The 12,673-nt window shown below is 42.3% G+C and overlaps 1 protein-coding gene across 1 annotated transcript; it reads left to right on the plus strand.

The window, feature by feature from the left end:
- Nucleotides 1–1,903: 1,903 nt before the first annotated feature.
- Nucleotides 1,904–10,291, plus strand: LOC149375498 (uncharacterized). Its single transcript, XM_089598525.1, has 7 exons — nt 1,904–2,186; nt 2,259–2,764; nt 2,830–3,335; nt 3,380–3,561; nt 3,619–3,773; nt 3,834–4,043; nt 10,142–10,291. Exons 1-7 carry the CDS (start codon nt 1,904–1,906, stop codon nt 10,289–10,291), a joined length of 1,992 nt encoding a protein of 663 aa, XP_089454651.1.
- Nucleotides 10,292–12,673: the final 2,382 nt, after the last annotated feature.

Raw genomic sequence — 12,673 nt, forward strand, 5'->3', positions numbered from 1 at the left:
GCATATCAAGCAAATGGTGGCGAGTTAGCTCGTTAATGCTGTGAGACGCGATGGTCTCCCTGGTGGCTCCACCCTGGAGTAATGCTAATGCGGTTCCGGGGTGGAACAAAAGCTACGCGGCACGGGGAGAAGTTTAGTGGGTATGGGTGGTCTAATAAGAAAAATCTACGGAGTCACACACTACCACTGTCCCTGTGGTGTGCCTCAATGCATTTCCCCTCCCTTAACAAAAAAAAAAAAAAAAAAAAAAAAAACTGCTGCTGCTACTGCTACTGCAACTGCTACGGCTACTGCTACTGCTACTGCTACTGCTTTTACTACTGCTACTACTTTTACTACTACTACTACTACTACTACTTCTACTACTACTACTACTACTACTACTACTACTACTACTACTACTACTACTACTACTACTACTACTACTACTACTACTACTGCTACTACTAATACTACTACTACTACTACTACTACTACTACTACTTCTACTACTACTACTACTACTACTACTACTACTACTACCTTTTCTCCACGGTATGCGTTACCTTGTCGAAGACCGTACTGCTTGCAGCCTTGGTTAGGTGAGGGTGCTATAAACTGACGGCACACCTCCTTTCTTACACGCATCTTAACTCCCTCATCCTTTTACATATTTCTATAAACACTGACATTCATTGACACTGACATACTCTTGCAGCATGGACGCTTTAGTTTGCGTGTGGAGGCTTGCCGCTACCCGTAGCACTGTGTCGGGTGGGAGTGGGAAGTGAGACTCGATGCGGTGACTGGGGAGGCCCGGGTATCTCTACCGCTGATAAAGTCAGACGTCCAAAAATAAAAAAGGTGTGGCAATCCTTTTAACTAAGGAATCTGGCCATTGAAGGACTATATGGAGGGCACTTTTAGTGCATACCAGCTGGTACTCTCTCGCTCGTACGGTGTTAATAATGTGGTGATTGTATTCGCCTTGGCTCGTGGGCTGGAGCTGGCATGAGACAAGAGGACCACACCCTACACTTTAACCATACCCCATCAACTAGTTTACTATTTCTAGGAACTTCTTAAATAATAGTCCCAAGCCGAGGGTAGAAGGCTCGCCGTGTTTGCCGTGCGCTGCGACCCGTGAGCGGCCAAAGGGAGATCCTGAGCAGTTAGGCGATGCCGAGGCTGCGTGCCGAAGTGACGCGAGCTGTCTTTGGCTCCTACTAACTGCAAGACGGGAGACCGGATTCTTAACCAGGTCCGGTCAATCGGCTAACACTGGGGTGGTCGCGGGTGGGGGCGGGCTGGTCGTGCTGCTGCTGCGATCTTGTTGGTTTGGTGGGGGCCGTTTGGGCTGGGTGGAGGTGGAGGCGTGGCAGTTTTTGCTTGGCTTCTACTCCTTTCCGGCTTTGCGGTTCCTTGTTGGGCTGGTGGGATTGCTGTTGTGGCGTTGCTGGCTTGCCCTTCTTCGCGGCTCCCTTAGTGTGGTGAGTGCGTTCTGCCACGTGATGTCTGCCGGAAACTCTCCAGAGAGTGGATCGCTTCTTGGTTGGGGCGTGATGTTCGAGGGAGTGGAGATGGGCTAGCGTGGCAGGGAGTGCTATATCCCGAGGTTACCCACCCAGACCAAAACTGCCCTTCAGGCATGTGTTGTGGGCGGACGGCGGCCTCCACCGGTGAGGGATCCAGATGGGTTGGTGGGGACCTTGGGATGAAATTTGTGTGTTACAGATATGGCGCTTTTATTTACAACCAAGGAGGGAATAAACGGAGCCATTGATAAGAGGGAATTCCCTCTCATCAAAGTTATTGCAGATAAACTCGACCAGGGGAGGGAGTTGGACGTTGCTGCGATGCGGCGTTCGACGACCTTGCCAGGGCGTTAGATGAGCTCAGGGCGCTCATGGTAAGGCACCCTAACATGGCGGGCATCATAAAGGCCAAAGTCGTGTTGGCGGTGACTGCCATGGGTGTCCTGAAGCGATATCAGGAGCAAGACAAGGAAGCTGAAGAGACACCTTTAAGGAGCACCCAGCAGCACCCAGCAGCGAAGAGAAAGCGAGGACGTGGGGAAGAGACCCCTAGCCCTCAGCTTACGCCAAGTAAGGCCATAAAAAAGGCAAAAGGGGCTGGACCCCAGCCACAACCAGAAGGTGTTGTGGTAAAAGATCCAGCCAAACAAGCTGAATGGACAGAGGTCCAAAGTAAGAAACTAAAGAAGAAGGAAAAGGCTAAGGGGAACTAGCCTCAAGGGGGTACGGAAAAAATCTCTAAAGCCGTTAAGGAGAGATGTCCCAGGGTCAGGCCTGAGGCAATATTGGTTGTGCCAGCAGAAGGCAAAAAGTATGCCGAGGTCCTGGCCCTGATGAAGAAGGTCGACGTTGCCGGGCTTGGGGCGAGCGTGGGATCTGTCAGGGAGACGAGAACAGGAGGTATCCTTGTCGAACTGAGAAATACTGTGTCCGAGCACCGCGATGCGTTTGCCGAGGCAATTACAAGTGCCGTGGCGGACGCGGGTGGTGTGAGGACACTGGCCCCGCGTTCGACCTGGGAGATCAGGGACGTCGACCCAACGGTGACAAAGGAGGACTTCGAGGCAGCAGTCAAAGGCTACTTTGATGAAGGCGCATCCCCTAGTATGGCTGTGCGGTTATCTTCTGGAACGAACAGAGGAAATCGCATAGCCTACGTCGAGGTACCTGCGGCGGTGGCCCTGATTCTTGAAAAAAGGGACCACATTAGGCTGGGCTGGGTGAACTGCAGAATGCGCCAAAAGTTCACGGTTGAGCGTTGCTTCTGGTGACTGGGCTTCGGGCACATTGCGAGGCAGTGTGTCGGATCTGACAGGACCGGGGCGCACTGCGACACAGAACTCGCGAAGGCGCCGGGGTAGCTGTTGCCGCATACTGGGAAGCAAAAAAAGCGTTGGTGAGGGCGATTAAGGTGAGTAAGAACCGCTGCTGGCGCGAGCTCATCGCCAAGGTAGATAAGGACACGTGGGGCCTGGGCTACCAGATGGCGTTAAAAAGACTTCGCGGTACGGACCCGACGCCGCCGATGGAACCTTTCTTCTTGGAGAGAGTGGTCTCTTGTCTCTTTCCAGAGCATCCTGCTAGGAGGCGGGAGAACATAAGTGTAGGACAAGTACCGCTCTTCACGCTCGATGAATTAAGGTCGGTGGTATCGGAGACTTTGGGGCGAAAGGCCCCAAGTCCGGACTGTGTGCTGTCCGAGGTCCTCAAGATCGTAGCTGGGGAGAAGCCACACGTTTTAATGGACACGTTTAATGCGTGCCTGCGCGTTGGACTGTTCAGCGAGCGGCGTAAGATCCAAAGACTTGTTCTTCTGGACAAGTGCAAACCATCCCCCCTGATCCCGTCGTCATTCCGACCCTTAGGTATGTTGAACAATGCTGGAAAAATGCTAGAAAGGCTGATGCCCTGAAACGCCAGAATATACTAGACTACGTGAGAAAAATCCTGGACAGTTACCTCCAGGATCAAGTACTCCGGTACGACACGAAAGATGGACCAAGAGAGAGGCGTCTGACGTCGGGTGTCGCGCAGGGATCTGCCTTTGGCCCCGATCTCTAGAACCTGGTCTATGACGAACTTTTGCGCCTTGAAATACCTTCAGGGGTCAAGTTGACGGGCTTTGCTGACGGCATAGCATTGCACGTCACAGCGAGATCGCGAGAGGAGGCCAAACGCAAAATTTGGTGGGTGGTCACGATAGTGTCGGGATGGCTCCGGGATCACGGTTTTGAGCTAGCTGTAGGAAAAACGGAGTTGGTCGTCTTCACCAGGCAGAGATGATTCGGGGAAAACTTTCGCCTGAGCGTTGCTGGTGAGGTAATCTGTGCGAGTCCGGTGGTGCGCTACCTCGGAGTGTGGATCGATTCACGACTCACCTTCGGGGAGCACATCAGGAGAGTAGCCGATAAAGCCGCTGGGGTCTCTGGGGCGCTTTTACGGTTAATGCCCAATGTTAGAGGCTCGCGGAAAGCCAAAAGGCGGCTCCTTGCGTCGGTCTCCAACTCGATCCTGCTGTACGGCGTGGAGGTATGGGCAGACGCACTCGCGAGGAAGAATGTCCGAGAGCGCTTAACTTCGGTGCAGCGCATCGGATCCCTTAAAATCGCCGTGGTCTAATAAAAAAAAATCCACTGAGTCCTACACTATCACTGTCCCTGCGGTGTGCCTCAATGCATTCCCTCTCCCTCCACAAAAAAAAAAAAAAAAAAAAAAAAAGCGGCGTTGGCGTGTGTATCTGTAGCGGTGTGGACGGGAGACTCGTGCCCTATGTCTTCATCGATGTCGATGCATGGGCTGGCCCTGCTTGTGCTCGTCGTTCTTTGCTTTCTGCTGCCGCCGTGGGTGGTGCTTTAGTGCTTAATATGGGTCAACAAAAACTATCACCCGTCGTGTATAGAAGTAAACCGCCATTATAACATTCTTCTTAGATACATGCATCACACTCTTACTAAGCAAACACAGCGATACTTACGGATTGTTCCGTGTTGTGGGTGGTGGGTTCTTTCCCGGGCTTGCGTTGAAGGCCTGGCAGTGGGTGAAGCCGGATGATGAGGCCCAGGTAAGTCTGGGTAACCACATCTGATATGGCTGTATGCCTCATAAAAAAAAGACGTGGTGGGCTGACTAATCTAGGCTTACTACTACTACGGAGGCTATATGGCAGCATCTTCGTACCTTACGTCAGCTCGTTTTGTCGGGTTGTCTGCGTGGTTGCAGGACTGTAAACCTGCCGCTCGTCTCACTGGGATGACTGTTGTAAACCAACATATGCATACATTATACACAAACATCATTCTTAGACTTGTTACTCAACGCCAGGGCAGTCTCCGTGGGTGGGACTGAAGGAAAGTGGCGACTCCCAGCCGGCCCGAGCAAGTACTGTGTTACCAGAGAGAACCGCTGCCCTAGTTTTAACTCTTTCCAAAATTTATTTTCTGAAAAAAGGGTAAGGCTGACCTTTGTGGGTCAGTACAACATTGAAAAAGATGCCAATATGAAAAACGTCGATGCAAAACTTGTACCCCAGGCGGTAACCTCTCTGAGGGAATCCGCCGGCAGTTCCAATCTAGTGAAAGCCTGGGTGACTGTCACAGGCCCCGCGTATTCTAAGAAAAGGTCAAAAAGATGTGTCTAATGGCCAACAAGAACTGCAAAATGTTCCATGGCCTTTTCCAACGGACAAAGGACGAAGAGGAAGCCTGTCAAGTATAGGCACCAATGACACCGAGGACATCAACGTGTCAGTAGTTAGCAACCAGACCCAGGACGAGCTTGCCTCTTTAGAAGAAAAAGGTGCTAAGCTCATAGTAAGGCGACAGCAAGTAGCTGATAAGTCTAATCAGCAACGAAAGATATTACAGAGACGCTACAAGCAATCAACGATAAGTATGGTTACACAGCGAACGCTGTTAATAATGGGCCCAAAGCCACGCTTTAACACCTTGAAGAGGCAAAGGTAATAAAAAAGGCTTTCTTTCTGAAGAAGTGTTCAGAAAATCTTGGAAGGCGTCATTTTAATCCCTGAAGTGGAGGGAACAAAGGCGAGATAATTTCCGCCGGCATGTACAGAAAAAAAACCCTAAACACTGCCCTAAAGGCAATAGAACAAAGTAAAAGAAACAGGAACCCATCAGACAGCCCTGAGAAATGCCAGCAAACCATGTCTTAGAAGAAAAAGAAGACAGGCAGTGGCAAACAAGAAGAGATTCTCCTGAATGACAAAACAAGCCAGAAGAAAAAAGTGGATGTGACAACAACAGAAGTAGCGAAGATGGCAGGAGGACAGACCTGTGCAACGGTACTGAAGACGATGAAAGCGAACTTTGACCCCGATAAGACTGACGTGTCAATCCAAAGTGTTGTCACTACAAAAAAAAGAGACATATTTATTAAGACCAAAGGTGTAAAGAATACTATTGCCTTAGCACAGCAATTTGAAAAGTCAGTAGCCGGACAGGGTACTGTCAAAATGAGCAACAAAAAAGTGACACTAGAGGTTCGAGACCTGGATACTATTGTAGAGAAAGATTAGGTAAAAGAGCTTTCGCTGGGACTTTTGGACTGAGGAGCGAGGAGCCAGAAGTAGCTCTCTCAAAACCAAATGCCAGAGGACAGAGACGGGCGTGGATAATGGTGGACGAAACAACTGCCAGACAAGCAGAGGAGGAAGGCAGGTTACGAGTCGGCTTTGTAAGCTGCCAAATTTGAAGAAGAATCGAAGTAACAAGATGTTACAAATGCCTGATGGGATATGGACTCGTCTCAGGCAACTGTAAGGAAGAAAACAGATCCAAGCTTTGCTTCTGGCGTAGAAGCTCAAATCACTGGAAAAAAATGTCCAGGCCCAGCACGGTGCTTTCTTTGCCTTAAAACGGACAACAAGCATGAAGCAGGCAGTGGGAGCTGCCCTTTATTTAGAAGAGCCCTTTATTTAGAAGAAGAGGCCAGAAGGAAGGCCCAAGTGGCCAGCTAAGTCAGCAGCCTTCTATGAAGCGCTAGACAGGGTGCTGGTCCTCAGGGACCCCGAGTCTTTTTCAGGACTTGAGAAAATCAGCACCTCTAGCAAATGGTGGCGAGTTAGCTCGTTAATGCTGTGAGACGCGATGGTCTCCCTGGTGGCTCCACCCTGAAGTAATGCTAACGCAGTTCCGGGGTGGATCAAAAGCCACGCGGCATAGGGGGGGTTTTAGTGGGTATGGGTGGTCTAATAAAAAAAATCCACCGAGTCCCACACTACCGCTGTCCCTGTGGTGTGCCTTAATGCATTTTCACTCCCTCCACAAAAAAAAAATGGGTCGTGGGACCCACGATAGAAGTGAAACTTCAAGTATCAAATATTGAACTTATTTTACACAGAAAATTATATGAGAAGCAATCATATGTGTTATTGCTACGAGTTAAATAAGTAAATTTCTTTCAATAATATTAAACAAGTAAAAAAAAAATGTATTTGAAATGGCTGAAAATCATATTTTCATTAAACCGAATTGTACTCTTCAATTGTTTTTTCCCCTTTAGTAAGCCCATGAAAATTGGTATTTTCGACTTATGTTGCTTCTCCTTCGAGATGTGGTGTTTTTTCTAATTTTTTGAGGTTATGTTGTCATGAAAACACTTTAAATTTCTTCGCGCACATCTGCATTAATGTTAAAACAATACTGCAATTTTTTCGTAATTTATAACTCCAATTTCATAAAGATAGACCGCAAATACGAATTTGAGGTTATGTAATCATAACAAATGACCCCTCAACTTGTGCGTCTCAATATCTTATTTCCCCTTTAGGATACCCGTAAGAAATCGGTATTTTTGGCCTATTTTGCTTCTCCATCGAGATATGACGATTTTTCTTATTTTATGAGGTTATGGTGCCATGAAAACACTTTAAATTTCTTCGCGCACATCTGTATTATTAATGTTTAAAGTATACTGTAATTTATTCGCAATTTATAACTCTATTTTCATAAAGATAGAGCGAAAATACGAATTTGAGGTTATGTAATCATAACAAATGACACCTCAATTTGTGCGTCTTAATATTTTATTTCCCTTTTAGGATACCCGTAAAAAATCGGTATTTTTGGCCTATTTTGCTTCTCCGTCGAGATATGACGATTTTTCTTATTTTATGAGATTATATTGTTATAACAACACTTTAAATTAATTTGTGGACATCTCTATTAATTTTCAAGGTGTACTATAATTTTTTCTCAATTTATAACTCGTATGTCAGAAAAGTACAACTAAAATACGAATTTGAGGTAATTTAATAACAAATAATACCTCATTACATACACACACACACACACACACACACACACACACACACACACACACAGCGGCTGGAGTTGGAGTAGTAGGAATGCCTGTTAGTATAGCATGTGGTGGCAAGGGGGACGCGGCAGAGAGAGAGCGGCTGGAGTGGTAGGGATGCACTGCTAGTATAGCATGTGGTGGCAAGGGGGACGTGGAGAGAGAGAGAGTGGCTGGAGTAATGGGGGGTTTAGAAATTTCGTGTCGCTCGAAAAAATTCACAACTTGCCATAAGAAGTTGCACTTCAAAAAAAAAACTACTACTACTGTTAATTTTTTGTGTCAGTATGCCTACAACATTTTTGTCGAATTAAGTCTCTTAATCTTATTACACAGATTCATAAATAACTGTGGGCCGAATACTTGTTAGAAGCATGAAAGTAAGATATGTGAATCTCCAAATCCTGAAATGAATATTTTTCGACACCGAGCCTTTAAAAATATTGGTCTTACCGTACAGATAGCAGTTAGCTCAAATTTTTTTATGTACGGTTAGGACAGACGTGTTCTCAAATAAGCAGTGATGCCAATAGTGTTGTATGAGATATAGGTATTATCTGAGCTTACACTGTATACAGCATATTGTACGCTGCGTTGCTAAAACAGATGTCTACTCTGTAATAAATGCAAACACGTATAAAAATTCTCAAATTTGTTTAACAAATTTTTTTAACTATGAACCACGTGCATCTAAAACGTAAATTTTTAAAGTCAGTTGAAGGGTTATCAACCATAGAATTTATCTCAAGCAATACGTTAATTAAGTACTTATTAATAATGAAAGTCCCCTTACTATGGTCTTCGTAGATAGTAAACAAAGATTTACCATGGAGACAGTTCGATTTACTAATAAGTATACGTTATAAGGAATCAATTATGGGTAACCTGAAGACAATTAAATTTCTCTACATTAAGAATTATACGATATTTTATCATTTTTATTTAATTATTTAGCTAGTAAAACCAGATTAATAATAATTATTTTATTTTAAATATTCCTTATTATTAATCAAGCTCACATTTGGCAATATCATTCGGAGCTTAAACAGAACTAAAAAAGTGAGATTGCGTACAATTAAAATATGATATGATTTTTCGTTTTACACCATCTGTTATGGGTAAGAAAATCAAATACTAAATTTAGTGATTCACATAAAATTAAGTTCAACAGCTAGTTGTAGAATCAATCACTTAAATATAGCCGTATGATTAAGGCTGGTGAATTTAGCCGTTTTTTGGCTCCCCTTTATAACAATCTGTAACAAGTTAACTCAACAACCTGGATCATTATTAATGATACATAAGTGATTATTATTTTATGGTTCTATTTTTTTTTTCTCTAACTCTATGTATATATTCAATAAATGGCCAGAGGTCTCCTTGAGTGGCGAAATAGTGACAGCTTTTATTGAAATAAAGATACACACTATATGTATATGGCTTTTTGATTATTTGAAATATGATTTTAGTCTTGGTAACTTCAAGAATTACTGAAATAAATACAGGTTATTAGCTCTTCACTTTCATGATTTTCGTAATCAATTAGTAATAATTGACTGTATGAAAACGAGAGATCACGTGGTGCATGCTTGGGAGTGCCACCATTGTTCCCACATTTTGCGTGAGGATAGATAGAAGAGAGACTGAGAGAGAGAGAGAAAAGCTTCTTCGAGTACAGCAGAGAAAGAGAGAGATTTAGATTTAGATTTAGATTTATTTATTGTTTGGGCCATGGGGTAATACCCTATGTGGCCAATTGAATACAGTTGTGTACATTAATTATTATATGTTAAAGAAATGTGTTTAGCTTAACAGTTATGATGTTATGAAAGTAAGTAGTGTGTAATGTGGAGTGTTGAATGCGTAATGATGACATTGTCTTCTATGTATTGACCAAAGGCTCTTTAAGTGGATTACTACTAGAAGTTATTACTAGTTGTTACTAAATTGTATGTACATGGTGCGGAGTTTGGTCGGTTTCACGTTGAAGAAAAGAGCGAAGTACAAGTTTTCTGTAGGTGTGTAGGTGATCGCTATCAAATGAGGGGGTGGAAAGAGAGTTTATTAGCTGAGGGAGGAATATACAATATACACTATGTCACTTGGTCGTCTAGTTGAGTGCCGTAAGTCTGTTTGCGTACAGAGTGAATTGCTGGGCGAGATGTTGAGGATTGCGATGTGTTAGTATGTTGTAAACTAGTGCAGCTATCAGGTATTCTCTTCGGTGCTTCGGTGTTAGCCACTTCAGCTGTAGTATGTACGGTGTTATATGAGCCATGTGAGGTATATTACCATATACATATCGTACACAGACGTTCAATAATCATTGTAATCGAGTCACGCAGGTGGCGCAAAGTGCGAAAGCACCAGTGACTCGACGAGATGTTTGCGGAGTTCATGAGTCAAAGAGTGACGATGTTGACGTAGAACGCGAAGAGTACGGAACACAGAAGCACAGATAGGGATAGAGAGAGAGAGAGAGAGGGCGTGAGTATAGAGTGCAAAAGCAAGCATAGCTGAGTAGACAGAGTGAGAGAGGGAGATAATCAGTAGAGTATAGTCACGTGGAATTGTGAACAGAGTGTAAGTGTATGTATGTTAGCATGTGCTTAGGATAAGTCAAAACCCCCCTGATCTAAGATGAGCAGGACGTGGTGGACGTGTGCTCACGGCTCAGGCGAAGTTGCTGCAGCGCAGTCTAAGAGGCGTATAAAATAACAGTACAGTAAAAAGTTTATAGTGCAGGAGAATGTTGTGTTCTAGTATAAGTGATTGAATAAATACAGAGTTAAATATATTTGTCCGTATTAAATTAATAGTTTTCCACGTAGATCGGGAGTACTTCTGCATAGATCCCCGGTTTTTAGGAAAAGAAACTGAAGGTGTACGAGGGACAAAGGTAACGTACGAGGACAAGATTTGTCAATGCTGTGTCGATCCCTCTTTTTATTTCCAGATATTTTTTTTGAACAACTAGTACTAAATTAGATAACTTCACTAAGTGAAAAATAGTACGATGCAGAAAGTCTATTGGAGCACAAGTGATAGAACTAGAGATAGGTTATAACGATGTATTTATACAGATACACTTATATAAGCTTCATCTGTCGTGCGTTCGTTCTTTCACTCGTACTTCAATAGCCTCCCAGCTACCTCGTACAAGTTTTATCTATGTACGGTACTTTTTAATACAAACAATATTTTGTTATTTGACTAACCTTAAATGAGTATAGGAAAGTAATATTTATGTACAAAGTTATGATATTTTTACAAAGTTTACCGTTAAACATAAGTTAAAGGTTAGGCATGTTCAATAGGTTGCAATTAGTTACATGTACTGTGAATTTTAATAAGTAGTAACTAATAACGAACTTTCTCTGATTATACAGTTACAGCAGAAAAAAAATCAAACAAATAACTCAAGTTTTTAACTTCAATTATGCTTCCTTTCTCATATTAAAAACAAATTCTGCTTCATTTATACATAAATACTAATTAGAACATACGTTATTAAATAAATTTAAAATCACTCACACAATTAGGATAAAAAATCACAGTGTTTCATTTTTATATTTTATTTTCATACAACAGCTTATTCTATTTGTTATCAATACAAAAAAACTGGAAACAATTTTTAAATGTCAAATTTTTTATATTATAGTGGGGTTTGTCGTACATAAATGTTTCAAAAAACTTTGATTTTTTGACAAATCAAGTATACCACATCTATTTTCGTAACTAAACATCACTTCCGTAAATTATTGTGATTAATATGAAAATACAGAAAATTATTCTAATATTATAAGGCTGATAAAAAGAAATCGATCTTACAAGTTAAAATAAGTATACTACCAAATATTATGTATGATGAATAAAACGATATGAAATATCTTTATTGTCTACTGATGACATAACTTGCAAAGGTTTTTTTTGTTTTTTTCTTGTAGACTATTACTTCTAACTTTTACATGAGCAGAAAATGCGATCGATACCTTCGATATTAACATTTTGGTAGACAACTACCGAATTCGTATAATATTTTTTGGTTGTTTAAATAGTTTTCATATATTTTTGATAAAAGTATGCTTCAAATTTTATAATGTTCTTCACATTTGCTTTTTATTTTATATAGCAATTTTATTTTCTTATCCTACTAACAATGATAAGATTTTAAGTATCTTGAGAAAAGTCGTAGCCTAACAATGACTCGACAAACGCTGACTCTATATTTCGTGATTCGCAGAGGTGTTGAATAACCAAAGCAAGTCGTCAAGTCTATGTGTATGTAGTCTATAAGTGCTGGCCCCGTACTTAGTATATAAGTTTGAATAATACTAGAACAATATAATTATAATAGAACTATTTTATAAAAAGAAATTGGTGCAGAGTGCCTCATTAATGATACTAAATTAATAAAAGTAAAAGAAGTGGTGCCAAAGGGTTGTACAACACAGGAGTTACAGGTAGTTTTATACATTAAGGACAGAGATCCAAGGAGGAAAGTTGAGCAGAAAGGTACTATAACCAATACAGTGTACAAACACAACATTATCTTTTTTTTACCGAACAAATGAATTAATGGACATACTACTAGTCCTGTAACCTGCCAGTGAGTGGGAGAACCAAGTTCACGAACATCTTGTTTTTACTGGATGATAGAATTAAATAATTATTAATAATCATTTAAAATAGATGATAGCGGTGCGTGGTTTTGGTCCCTAGCTGTTTGCTTTTTTATTCTATGTTCCATGAGTATTAGTTTTAGAGACAAATAAATATGTTGATTCAAAGAAATATATAAATAAATGACATGGAATGATCCATCTAGTTATAGCAAGAACGGT

This window comes from Copidosoma floridanum, unplaced genomic scaffold (genome assembly GCF_036245765.1).
Source record: "Copidosoma floridanum isolate Cflo_tuat_1 unplaced genomic scaffold, Cflo_Japanese_pri ptg000006l, whole genome shotgun sequence".
Classification (NCBI taxonomy): domain Eukaryota; kingdom Metazoa; phylum Arthropoda; class Insecta; order Hymenoptera; family Encyrtidae; genus Copidosoma; species Copidosoma floridanum.